Source organism: Mustelus asterias, chromosome 12 (assembly GCF_964213995.1).
Source record: "Mustelus asterias chromosome 12, sMusAst1.hap1.1, whole genome shotgun sequence".
NCBI classification, from domain to species: domain Eukaryota; kingdom Metazoa; phylum Chordata; class Chondrichthyes; order Carcharhiniformes; family Triakidae; genus Mustelus; species Mustelus asterias.
In genome coordinates this window covers 14,396,439-14,410,473 of record NC_135812.1, presented here as the reverse complement: position 1 = coordinate 14,410,473, position 14,035 = coordinate 14,396,439, and the positions used below count along the sequence as shown (strand labels likewise).

The window sequence follows — 14,035 nt, the reverse complement described above, 5'->3', positions numbered from 1 at the left end:
CGGCCATCTTAACTGCCTGGAGGCCGGCCGAGAAGCCCTCTCTGCTTGCCTGGGGGCAACGACAGACAGGAGCTCGCTTCTGTCCTTACCATTAGTGACATGGTGGCAATGTCATTAGAGTAATAATCCAAAGGCCCAGTCTAATGCTCTGGGGACATGGAGATGTGGAGCTTAAATTCAATTAATAATTATTTTTCTAAATTCATTCATGTGATGTGGACATCGTTGGATAGGCGAGAAATTAGTCCCCATTCCTAATTGTCCTCGAGAAGGTGATAGTGAGCTGCCTTCTTGAACTGCTGTAGCCCATGTGGTGTAGCTACACCACCCACAGTGTTGTTAGGGAAGGAGTTCCAGGATTTTGACCCTGAAGGAACAGCGGTATATTTCCAAGTCAGGATGGTGAGTGGCTTGGAGGGGAAACTCCAGGTGGTGTTCCCATGTATCTACTGATCTTGCTTCTTCCAGATAGTAGCAGCCTTGGGTTTGGAAAGTGCTGCCTACGGAGCCTGGATGAGTTCCCGCGGTGCATCTTGTAGATGGTACTCACTGCCGCTGCTGCTAGTGGAGGGAGAGAATGTTTGTGGATGGGATACAAATCAAGAGGGCTGCTTTGTCCTGGATGGTGTCTAACTCTCTGAAATCTAGTCTCAATGAATCTTACATTGATTGTCGTTAAAACCCATCTGGTTCACTAATGTCCTTTAGGGAAGGAAATCTGCCGAGCTGACCTGGTCTGGCCGACATGTGGCTCCAGAGCCACAGCAATGTGGTTGACTCTTAATTGGCCTCTGAAATGGCTGAGCCACTTAGTTCAAGGGACTGACTAGGGACTGACAACAAATGCTGACGCTGTTAGCTACATACCATGAAATAATATATATTTAAAAAGTGAGCAGTGAACCCCAATTACCTCTGGCCATTAAAGTTTAAGTTTATTTATTAGTGCCACAAGTAGGCTTACATTAACACTGCAGTGAAGTTACTGTGAAAATCCCCTAATCGCCACACTCCGGCGCCTGTCTGGGTACAACGTTCGGGTCTTTTCTTTTGCACTCTGCAGGAGTCTCACTCGGGGACGCTCAGCACAGAATGAAAGCCTCCACTAGACACAAAGGATGAACAGTTTCATAAGACTGATGTAAAAGAGGGACACCATGCAAATGAATACACCAGCTTTCTGGCCCTTTTCCAGGCCAACTGTCCATTCATCAAGTTTAGTTTAGTTTATTTATTAGTGTCACAAGTAGGCTTACATTAACACTGCAATGAAGTTACTGTGAAAATCCCGTAGTCGCCACACTCTGGTGTCTGTTCGGGTTCACTGAGGGAGAATTTGGCCAATGCACCCAACCCGCACGTCTTTCGGACTGTGGGAGGAAACCGGAGCACCCGGAGGAAACCCACGCAGACACGGGGACAACGTGCAGACTCCACACAGACAGTGACCCAAGCCGGGAATCGAACCCGGGTCCCTGGCGCTGTGAGGCAGCAGTGCTAACCACTGTGCCACCGTGTCCCCCCCCCCCCCCCCCCACCCCCCCCATTACCAGATCATCTATTTTTCTTCACGATATTTATTGAGGGATATATATTGGGAAGGACACTGCTCTTCCTCAAAATGGCGGCATGGGACCTTTCACATCCTCCTGATGGGGCCTCCGATTAACATTTCAGTCTGAAAGACAGCAGTCCCAACAGAGTAGCACTCCCTCAGTACTCGACCGGACTGTCAGCCTTATTTTCTTTTGCTTCAAGCCTACGGACTGAATCAAAACGGGCACTGCGAAATATCTGCCTATCGAGATAGAATCAAGTTATTGTGCAGAATTCTGGCCATGCACTCTTGCAGTTCCCCCAGTTGCAGCCTGTGGTGACCCTCAATGAAAAGGTAGTGAATGAATCCCATAGGTTGTTGATTCTGATGTCAGTCGACGGAGATCAACGTCCAAAGGTGCAGCGGTTGCGAAGTGGCAGAAGGCAAATGACCCCTGGTGCAATGGGCTAATGGGCAGGTGGTGCCAACACGCTGCCACTTCCACACACAGTAACTCATCCTCTGGTACAAGAGGCTGTAAGAAGTTTAACAACACCAGGTTAAAGTCCAACAGGTTTATTTGGGAGCAAAAGCCACACAAGCTTTCGGAGCTCCAAGCCCCTTCTTCAGGTGAGTGGGAATTCTGTTCACAAACAGGGCATATAAAGACACAGACTCAATTTACATGAATAATGGTTGGAATGCGAATACTTCCAGCTAATCAAGTCTTTAAGATACAAAGAACGTGAGTGGAGAGAGCATCAAGACAGGCTAAAAAGATGTGTATTGTCTCCAGACAAGACAGTCTCCAGATTTTCTACAAAGACAAGAGGCTGACCATGTTTCTGATTTACTCTCATTCCTCCTGGCGTTTTGTCTTCCTATTGTCCCGATAAACGCTGACTTTGTGACAGTGAACACTGAAATAGCGACATTGACCCAACTACCACCTAAGGAGCAAACCGTCAAAAGGCCTTTGCGGTGTTCCAGACAGAACTTCAATTAAATATTTACATTTTGTCTTCCACTATTGATTACGGGCACGGAAATGATTTTTGAAACATTTGAAATGGTTATGTGGTTATTACAATATAGTAAGAAGTCTCATGACACCAGGTTAAAGTCCAACAGGTTTATTTGGTAGCAAAAGCCACTAGCTTTCGGAGCGCTGCTCCTTCGTCAGGTGGAGTGGGAGTTCTGTTCACAAACAGGGCATATAAAGACACAAACTCAATTTACAGAATAATGGTTGGAATGCGAGTCTTTACAGGTAATCAAGTCTTAAAGGTACAGACAATGTGAGTGGAGAGAGGGTTAAGCACAGTTTAAAGAGATGTGTATTGTCTCCAGACAGGACAGTTAGTGAGATTTTGCAAGTCCAGGCAAGTCGTGGGGGTTACAGATAGTGTGACCTATCTCCACATTATTACAATATACCCAGCAGTGTTGGCAGCATCTTACTTAGCAACTCGCAAAACATTCTGTTGCAATACTAACCTTTTCTTGTCCTTTCTACCTCACCGTTCTAATATCAGATAGCTTACTTCCTGTATTTTCTACCCCCAACTCTCCTGAAATTAGTTTTCCTTGACGACCCATTAACAAGGACTTGATAGTCATTACGTGTTTCTTCCATAAAGACTTCTTAATTTGGATGGGTGCAGGATAGGAGATAATATGGAAAAGGGCGGCAGGATGGCACAGCACTGCTGCCTCGCAGCGCCAGGGACCCGGGTTCGATTCTAGCCTTGCGGAGTTTGCACTTTCTCCCCGCGTCTGTGTGGGTTTCCTCCGGGTCCTCCGGTTTCCTCCCACGCTCCAAAGATGTGCGGGTTAAGTTGATTGGCTGTGCTAAATTGACCCGAGTGTCAGGGGGACTAGCAGAGTAAATGAGGGTTACGGGAATAGGGTCTGGGGGGGAACTGTGGTCGGTGCAGACTCAATGGGCCAAATGGCCTCCTTCTGGACTGTAGGGATGCTACGATTCTATGAAAAGTCTCTATCCATTTTCTCCCATTTTTGCTCAACTGATCACTTGCGTCAACCTTTTGTGATTCATGGGATATAAGGCACAGAAATAGGTCATTCAGCCTGAACAGTCCATGCTGGTGTTTATGCTTCACTTGATCCTCCTCCAATCTACCCTCATCTAAATCTGCCTTGGTAACTATCTATTCCCCCTTCCCTCAAACATTTGTCTAGCTTCCCCTTAACTGCTTCAACCACTCCCTTGGTAACGAGTTCCATATTCTCACCACTCTGGATGAATTTCTGGTTGGATTTTCCAGTGACTATCTTATATGGATGGCCTCTGGCTATGCCCTTCCCCATAAGAGGAAACATTCTCTCTCTATCTACTCTAGAAAGACCTTTCATAATTTTAAAGACCTCCATCAGGCAACTCCTCAGCCGTATTATTTTTCAAGTTAGAAGAGACGCAGCCTGTCAAATCTTTGCCTGATGTGTATCCTCTTACATTTCTGGTATCATCTTTGGGCGGCTCGGTGGCACAGTGGTTAGCACTGCTGCCTCACAGCGACAGGGACCCGGGTTCGATTCCCGGCCTTGGGTTACTGTCTGTGTGCGGAGTCTGCACATTCTCCCCGTGTCTGGGTGGGTTTCCTCCGGGTGCTCCGGTTTCCTCCCACAGTCTGAAAGACGTGCTGGTTAGGGTGCATTGGCCGTGCTAAATTCTCCCTCAGTGTAACCCGAGCAGGTGCCGGAGTGTGGCGACTAGGGGATGTTCACAGTAACTTAATTGCAGTGTTAATGTAAGTCTATTGTGACACTAATAAATAAACTGTCTCCTGTATTAAAAGTAACACAGATGGGGAAATGTAGCCTCTCTGTTGTCTTTTTCTATTTATTATTGTCATGTAAATATTAACTTTGGTTCTTCATCAATTTGGAAAAGGAATCCTTTCTCCTTTACGGCTTAGATCAGAATTGAGTCAAGACGGATGGCAGTGTGTTCAAAAGTCCCTCAATGACCTTATCGTAAAGGGAAATTGCTGTCTTAACATCTTATTCACAACGGCAAACAACATCCTCTGACCTTTCCCACCCAAAAATAGTTCAGACCAGTATCCTTATCTCCCCGTTTTACTGGTGTTCCATTTTAACGTATACAAGACCAGTTCAGACTTGCATTTTCCTGTTTTTTCCTTCTGGGCACACTTCACTCGAACTGCACAGTAAGAAGTCTCACAACACCCGATTAAAATCCAACAGGTTTATTTGGTATCACGAGCTTTCGGAACGCTGCTCCTTCATCGGGTGAGCGGGGAATGAGACGGGACCAGCAAGCCAACATTACACAGCAGATGCACCGTGGAAAGCATCTTTTCCGGATGTATCGCAGCTTGTTTTAAGTCTATTTATTTATTCGTCACAAGTGAGGCTTACATTAACACTGCAATGAAGCCACTGAAAATTCCCCTAGTCGCCACAGTCCAGCTCCTGTTCGGGTCAATGCACCCTAACCAGCATGTCTTTCAGAATGTGGGAGGAAACCGGAGCACCCGGAGGAAACCCACACGGGGAGAACGTGCAAACTCCACACAGACAGTGACCCTAGGCCGGGAATCGAACCTGAGTCCCTGGCGCCGTGAGGCAGCAGTGCTAACCTACTGTGCCACCGTGCCACCCTTGGCATGGCTCCTGCTCTGATCAAGACCACAAGAAACTACAAATGGTTGTGAACGTAAGCCCAGTCCATCACACAAACCAGCCTCCCATCCACAAAGTCTGAGGAGTGCGTGGAGCTATTTGTTGCCACCAGGATTGAGCAGATCTACCTGAGTGCCTCGGCCTCCTTGTGCCAAGTTGACCTTTTTAAAGGTTTCCTTTGGACAACCACCTGCCTGGATCACCCCCTTCTCTCAAAATTCCCGGTTCCCATTCCACTCATCCCTCTTTGACCCCCCTCCCACCCGGCCTCTATCCCTCACTTCTCCTCCAAGGTCTTTGAGTGCCTGGTTTGACACCCGGTTCCCAAGTCTCACTTCTTTTTTTTTGGTCTGATTTCCAGCCAAACTTTTGATTTTGGGGAGATACATTGGGGTAAAAAGGGGGCGGGATTTTAAACCTTTAAAGCGAACTAGTTTCGCTTTGGTCCTGTTCGCACAGAGCAGCGGCTCTTTGCTAAAGGGTAACATTCGATTCACACCTGAAAAGTACAGAGCTGACTTTGTGGGAGTAATTTTCCAGCCCCGTCGCAGTTAGGGGGCGGGGCTGGAAAACGCGGCGACCCATTCAAAAGTCCATTGACTTCAGCGGGAGTGGAAAATCCCGCCGGTGTAAAAGTCCACCCTGTATACATCTGTAAGCACGCATAGGTAGAACTTTATTATTCTAGCAAATAAAGGCAGATGGAGCTATGATTTGATTTATTATTGTCACATGTATGAACATACAGTGAAAAGTATTGTTTCTTGCGCGCTATACAGACAAAACGTACCATTCATAGAGAAGGAAAGGAGAGAGTGCAGAATGTAGTGTTACAGTCATAGCTAGGGTGTAGAGAAAGATCAACTTAATGCAAGGTAGGTCCATTCAAAAGTCTGACAGCAGCAGGGAAGAAGCTGTTCTTGAGTTGGTTGATACGTGACCTCAGATTTTTGTATCTTTTTCCCGAAGGAAGAAGGTGGAAGAGAGAATGTCCGGGGTGCGTGGGGTCCTTAATTATGCTGGCTGCTTTTCCGAGGCAGCGGGAAGTGTAGACAGAGTCAATGGATGGGAGGCTGATTTGTGTGATGGACTGGGCTTTGCTCACGACCCTTTGTAGTTTCTTGGGCAGAGCAGGAGCCGTAACAAGCTGTGATACAACCAGAAAGAATGCTTTCTATACAGTGTAACATTGGCTTTCTGGTCCTGTAGCATTCCACACATTCGGCATTCTCAAACTGGTATCTATTATATAACATTGCTCCAGTAACATTGCAGCTCCTGAAGTGCTCAACAGGAAATACCAAGATCCAAATAAGAGACAGGGATTAAGATGACTCCTATTGTACAATTGCACCACCTGCTGGTGTGTTGAATCTATTGCATATTTCCTTGTGTCGTTTTGAGTAAGCATGATGATAATGACGATGGTCGCACACATGAAATGTTAGTCGGTTTTTTTCTCTCTACAGATTCAGACTGATTTGTTTAAAGTTTATTTATTAGCGTCACAAGTAGGCTTACATTAACACTGCAGTGAAGTTACTGTGAAAATCCCCTAGTCGCCACACTCCGGCGCCTGTTCAGATACATTGAGGGAGAATTTAGCACGGGCAACGCACCTAACCAGCACGTCTTTCAGACTGTGGGAGGAAACCGGAGCACCCGGAGGAAACCCACGCAGACACAGGGAGAACATGCAGATTCTGCACAGACAGTGACCCAAGCTGGGAATCGAACCCAGGTCCCTGACGCTGTGAGGCAGCAGTGCTAACCACTGTGCCACCATGCCAGTGACTGACTCTGTCGACACTTCCCACTGCCTCGGCAAAGCAGCCAGCATAATTAAGGACCCCACGCACCCCGGACATTCTCTCTTCCACCTTCTTCCGTTGGGAAAAATATACAAAAGTCTGAGGTCACATACCGACAGAGTCAAGAGCAGCTTCTTCCCTGCTGCCATCAGACTTTTGAATGGACTTACCTTGCATTAAGTTGATCTTTCTCTACACCCTAGCTATGACTGTAACACTACATTCTGCACTCTCTCCTTTCCTTCTCTATGAACGGTATGTTTTGTCTGGATAGCGCGCACGAAACAATACTTTTCATTGTATGTTAATACATGTGACAATAATAAATCAAATCAAAGAAAGAACAAAGAACTGTACAGAACAGGAACAGACCCTTTGGCCCACCAAGCCTGCACTGACACATGAGGCCTTTCTAAAGACCTTTTGTCTCTACGCGGTCCGTTTCTCTCTAATTGCTGCCTATTCATCTATCTGTTAAGATGCTTCTTAGACATTGCTATTGTATCTGCTGCTACCACTTCCTTTGGCAGCGAGTTCCAGGCACTTACCACCTTCTGTGTAAAAAACACGCCTCTCACATCTCCTTTAAACTTTCCCCCTCTTACCTTAAACCTATGTCCCCGAGTAATCGACATTTCTACCTGGGAAAGAGACCCCGACTATCCATTCTGTCCATATTAAAAGATCAGATTACAGTGGAGTAAAAATGTATTTATTATCAAATGTTTAATATATGATCACAAATGCTTAAAAACTAAACTTGGGGAAACCACATATTCCTAATGACCAAATTGAACATAAACCACTTGTTGCAACAGTTATTAGAACAGTTATTAGTTAACAGAAAGGACGGCATGGTGGCACAGTGGTCAGCACTGCTGCCTCACAGCGCCAGGGACCTGGGTTCGCTTCCTGGCTTGGGTCACTGTCTGTGTGGAGTCTGCATGTTCTCCCCATGTCTGTGTGGGTTTCCTCCCACAATCTGAAAGACGTGCGGGTTAGGTGCATTGGCCATGCTGAATTCTCCCTCAGTGTACCCGAACAGGTGTCGGAGTGTGGCTACGAGGGAATTTTCACAGCAACTTCATTGCAGTGTTAATGTAAGCCTACTTGTGACACTAATAAATAAACTTTTAAAAAAAGCTATTACTTTGTTTAAACATAAGTTGGGGTTCAGATAAGTTCTATTAATGATAACATTTGTAATGTGAGTGGAAACATTCTTGTGCAATGTCACAAACTTTTTTCAGGGCAAGTTTGGAAACTCCACTTGAACTGGGAGTAAACTTCAACCAGAGGCTGGAGCCTGGCTGGGATCACGTGACGGCGGAGGCTGGCTGCAGTCACGTGGCGCCCGGCTGAGTCCTCCCCTATCCCAGCGTGCAGCTCGCCGGCGATGGCCGCCACCATGGAGGAGGAAGAGCTGGAGTTTGTGGATGAGTTGGAGGGTGTGCTGTACCTGAGCCCGGAGGTGCAGCAGGCCATCGAGCAGGTACGGGGCGGTCATTGGGAAGGTGGGGGGGAAGCTTTTAATTCACCGCGGGGAGGAGAATCCGGTCTGGAAAGGACAGATCCCTGCCTGTGTTTATTGACAACTCAGTGGACAGCTGTCTGCCAGCGCCCTGCTGTATCCCTGGCAACCCTCACTCATGATGTGCCTTAACCTGGTGTCGTGAGACTTACTGTGCCAACCCTCACTCCACTCACTCACTCCAATCACTCACTCACTCCAATCACTCACATCACTCCACTCACTCCATTCTTCAGTCATCTGTACAAACGACTGGACTGCTTTTATTTTGCACGGTGGCACAGTGGTTAGCACTGCTGCCTCACAGCGCCAGGGACCCGGGTTCGATTCCCGGCTTGGGTCACTGTCAGTGTGGAGTTTGTACGTTCGCCCCATGTCTGTGTGGGTTTCCTTTTTCAGGAGTGTGACAGAATACCCTCCACTTGCCTGGGTGAGTGCAGCTCAACAATGCTCAAGAAGCTTGATACCATCCAGGATAAAGTAGCCTGCCAGATTGGCATCTGCTACTTTAAACATTCACTCCTTTCACGACCAGTGTGCAGTGGCTACAGTGTAAACTCTCTCTGTAAGGTGCATCGCAGCAACTCAACAGGGCTTCTTTCACAGTACCTTTCAAATCTACAACCTTTACTCCCGAGATGGACAAGGGCAGCAGGCACACAGAAACACCAGCACTTGCAATCTTCCTCAGCTCCATCCAAGTCACACACCATCCTGACTTGGAAATATATATATCAATGTTGGTGGGTCAGAACTCTGAACCTTTCTACCTAACAGCACGTCGATGTACTTACACCATCAGGACTGCAACAGTTTAAGAAGACGGCTCACCACTACCTTCTCAACCAGCTTAGGTGGGCAATAAATGTTGGCCTTGCCAGTGATGTCCACAGCCCATTAATGAAAAAAGTGTGCACTTCTTGATCAGATATTTTATATGCAACAATTTTCCAACATGCTGGAAAGTTATTATAATTAATTTGATTCTGACATTTACCAAACATATGTGCAAATTGATATCCCTTCCTGTTCAAAGAACAGTACAGCACAGGAACGGGCACTTTGGCCCTCCAAACCTGCGCCAATCATGATGCCTGTCTAAATTAACGACGAACAAATGCCAAATATCTACCTAAAGCAATTCCTCACTTGGAGTAATATTAACTCACAAAAGCAGATTATTCCAAAAATGAAAACTATCAGAATGAGTTCATTGGACGATTTCGCTCGTAAATAACATCTAAAGTTTGTGTAAAAGGTTGCCATTGCTGACTGGCTTCTTCAGTGCGGTCAAAATTGTCCAAAGGGCGAATTTTAAATATTTTCAGAATTCTCCCAATTACAGACTGGTTCAGTAAATTGCTTGTGGATAACGGCAAGTTGTGTGTGGATGCTGCAATCCGAGGAGCCGGATACAACTAAAAAGGAGAGTCGGATGAATAGGATTGTGTTTAATATTGATGCACGTGAAAGTATCGGATGTTGGTGGGAAAAGAACTTAAAATGACCAATAAATTATTTGGCTTTCGTTGGTTTAATAAAATTGAACAAGAGGAAGATTGGTCCCCTTACTTCAGAAAGGATATTATTGCCATAGAGGGAGTGCAACGAAGGTTCATCAAACTTTTTTCAGTGATTGCGGGACCGTCTTATGAAGAGAGATTGGGCAAACTGGGCCTGTATTCTCTAGAGTTTCGAAGAATGAGAGTTGATCTAATTGAAAACTATAAATACTTAAAGGATTAGACAGGGTAGAAGCAGGTAAGATATTTCCTTTGGTTAGGGGGGATCTAGAACCAGGGGACACAGTTTCAACATAAGAGGGATTCGGACAGAGATAAGGAGAAATTTCTTTACACAGAGGGTTGTGAATCTTTTGAATTCTCTACCCCAGAGGACTGTGGAAGCTTAGTCATTGAGTATGTTTAAGGTAGAGATTGATAGATTTCTGATAAACAATAAAAAGGGTTATGGGGATGGTGGGTGTAAAAGGCACTGAAGTATCCAATCAGCCATGATGGTGTTAAATGGTGGACAGAACAGGCTCGATGGGCTGACTGGCCTACTCCCGTTCCCATGTTCCAATTCAGCTGTGCTGTCTGACTGTGCCCTCACATTAGAAAGATGGTTTTGTGACGGGTATGTGGATCCGGCATGAAAGGAGATAGCTACAGCACTCAGCTGAGACCACATTGGGATCAATGCGTCGAATTTATTGGAAAAGATTCCAAACAAGATCTCGGGACATTCTGAATCTTGAATTTTGGAGCTCTATTGAGATAACAAAGGACTGATTATTATTTGAATGGGTTAAATTAATAGAGGTGGATCCTCAGCGAGACCTTGGCGTCCTCGTGCATCAGTCGCTGAAAGTAAGCATGCAGATACAGCAGGCAATAAAGAAAGCAAATGGTATGTTAGCCTTCATAGCAAGAGAGTTTGAGTATAAGAATAGGGATCTTTTACTGCAATTGTATATGACGTTGGTGAGGCCCTACTTGGAATATTGTGTTCAGTTTTGGTGTCTTTACCTGAGGAAGGATGTCCTTGCTATAGAGGGAATGCAGCGAAGGTTTACCAGGCTGATTCCTGGGATGGCAGGTCTGTCATGTGAGGAGAGACTAAGTTGGTTAGGATTATATTCACTGGAATTTAGAAGATGAGAGGGTATTCTCAGAAAGAATGTTCCTGATAGTGGGGGAGTCCAGAACTAGGGGTCATGGTTTGAGGATAAGGGGTAAACCTTCTAGGACTGAGGTGAGGAGAAATTTCTTCACCCAGAGAGTGGTGAATTTGTGGAATTTACTACCATAGTAAATAGTCAAGACCAAAATGTTGAGCGATTTCCAGAAGAAATTAGATATAGCTCTTGGGGCTAAAGGGATCAAGGGATATGGGGGGAAAATGGGACCGGGATGTTAAATTTGATGATCAGCCGTGATCAGATTGAATGGCAGAGCAGGCTCGAAGGGCCGAATGGCCTACTCCTGCTATTTTCTGTGCTTCTATGACTTTATTCCAGACGTCACTGTCTCTTGGGAGAAACTCACACTTGTAAGGGCAGAGGAACAGAATGAGTTTTTAAAATCAAGAAGTCAGTGGGTGGAATCGGGAGAATCTGCTTGCCAGTAACAATGATTTTTACAGGCAAAGTAATCTTTGTGGATTGGGCAGTGATCTTTGGTCATCTGGGATCATACCCAATGATGGCTTCTGCTTTCTGGGTAAAGGGTCCTTTTTGTGTATGAAGGATTTGGCCAACATCCATCCTATCCCTGCAACGTGTGAATCAAAAGCTCAAACCTGTCCGTCATTTATTTCGAAAGAAGCTGCAGGTAATTGGTGTGGGTGTTGGCGACCCTCAGTTGATGGAGTCAGAACTGCTTTTCCTAAACTGGGATAACTGGCAATGTGAAGGGTACTTCACCCCAAACCCCAGCAGGAGTTGAGACTTTCGGGAGAGGAAGGGAGAAGTTGCAAAATAAAACCCAAGAACCTGCACGTAAACTGATGTTTAAATTCATTTTCCCCAACTCCATAGATGAAAAATTACTAGAAGTAAATTAGAACTGCACGAATCCTTACCTCAAAGTGGTGCACTATCAGGTGGGTGGGGGTGTGTGGGTGGGTGGGGTGGGGGGTGTGGGTAGGGGGGTGGGGCTTTCATGTTGTTGCATGATAAATATTGAATGAAGAGCTTGACTAATTATATTCACTGAATCACACAGGTGTTCCCCAGCCAGGACCCCTTGGACAGGGCTGATTTCAACGCGGTGGAATACATCAACACGCTCTTCCCAACAGAACAGGTAGGTGAGCTGAAGGGATGGCTGGATTTGTGTTTTCTATGATGTGTGGTTTCTTTATATGATCTGTTGCTCTGGTCAGCTGAAGGTTCAGGACTGTCTATTCCAACCAGGCGGCACGTTGGTTAGCACTGCTGCCTCACAGCGCCCAGGGACCCGGGTTCGATTCCCGGCTTGGGTCACTGTCTGTGTGGAGTTTGCACGTTCTCCCCGTGTCTGCGTGGGTTTCCTCCGGGTGCTCCGGTTTCCTGCCAAGACGTGCTGGTTAGATAAATTGGCCGTGCTAAATTCTCCCTCGTTGTACCCGAAGAGGTGCCGGAGTGTGGCGACTATGGGATTCTCACAGTAACTTCATTGCAGTGTTAATGTAAGCCTACTTGTGACACTAATAAATAAATTAAACTAAACTTGATGAACAGACAGTTGTCTGGAAAAGGGCCAGAAGGCTGGTGTATTCATTTGCATGGCGTCTCTCTTTTGAAAATGTTCGTTCTTTGTGTCTAGTGGAGGCATTCATTCTGTGCTGAGAGTCCCCGAGTGAGACTCCTGCAGAGTGCAAAAACAAAAGGTAATTGGTCAATCCCTCATTCCTAGATGCGGGACATTGCTGTCGACAAAATCGATGTTGAATTTGTCTGTCTAACAGTGACTGCACTTTACGTGAGCCTTCTTGAACATTCCTGAGAGAAGAGACATAATGGATGGGATTTTCCGGTCGAGCCCGCCCCCGAGACCAGAAATCCCCACCTGAGGTCAATGGACCTTTAAATGGGCCGACAAATCTTCCGTCCTGTCTGCTACGACTCCCACTGTGGGAGGGACTGGAAAGTTTACCCCAGTTGAGTTACAGCAGGTGTGCACCCAGAAATAGGCCAAGTGGGATGTAAACGCTGTCGTGTCATTTATTTATATTACAGAGAGCTCTGGGTTCACTGCAGCCATTGTCATAAAGCTTTCTGCCGCTTTATATTGGCTTATAGTCAGTTTGAAACGAAAAGTGTCCAGTCACCAGGAAGCTGTAAATTAAGGAATGAAAGCCAAGCTTTCTCACACGGGTCGGTTAGTAGAATAATTCAGTTTCACGCAGATTAATCATCCTTAAAATGACAGCTGGAAAATGTGCCAGCTTCTCGTAATAATTTCCCAGCGCTTTGGCTGATTTGTTAAATATGGTGCTGGCATGTATACAAATGCTCCACTTGAGGGAAATAAGTCAAATATATCTGATTTACAGTCTGTTCTGATTGAAGCTGTGTTTTCCAGGTGATACAACAAGATAAAGTAACATAGTGGGTTATGTTACTGGACTAAAAATATTCGGAGCTTAAATCTCACTGTGACAGTGGGGAATTTTATCTTCAGTTAAGCTTGGAATTCAGTGGAATAAAAAGCTGGTGTCACTAACGGTGATCTGATCATGAAACTACCAGATTGTTGTAAGAACTCAACTGGTTCATTCATGACTTTTTGGAAAAGGAAATCTGCTGTCCTTACTCAGTCTGGTGTACATGTGTCTCCAGACCCACGACAATGTCGCTGATTCTTAGTTGTTCCCCAAAACGGCCTAGCAAGCCGAGCAGTTGTACCATAACGACTAAGATGGACAGCAGTGATTCAGGATACCCCCTCGAGGGGAATTAGTGATAGACAAATAAACTCTGGCCTTGCCAGCGGCGTCCAG

The 14,035-nt window shown here is 45.9% G+C and overlaps 2 protein-coding genes across 2 annotated transcripts in view; one reads left to right on the top strand and one right to left on the bottom strand.

Moving 5' to 3' along the window:
• LOC144501271 (ceramide synthase-like) overlaps window positions 1–14,035 on the bottom strand; it is a 58,284-nt gene that overhangs the window by 38,524 nt on the left and 5,725 nt on the right. The gene's annotated exons all lie outside the window — the stretch shown is intronic.
• The window catches only part of vps53 (VPS53 subunit of GARP complex), a 293,849-nt gene continuing 288,205 nt past the window's right edge, over window positions 8,392–14,035 (top strand). Inside the window, exons 1-2 of the mRNA XM_078224778.1 lie at window positions 8,392–8,509; window positions 12,277–12,357. Coding sequence (XP_078080904.1) covers window positions 8,414–8,509; window positions 12,277–12,357 — 177 coding nt within the window. The 5' untranslated portion in view covers window positions 8,392–8,413. The remainder of the gene's footprint in view (window positions 8,510–12,276; window positions 12,358–14,035) is intronic.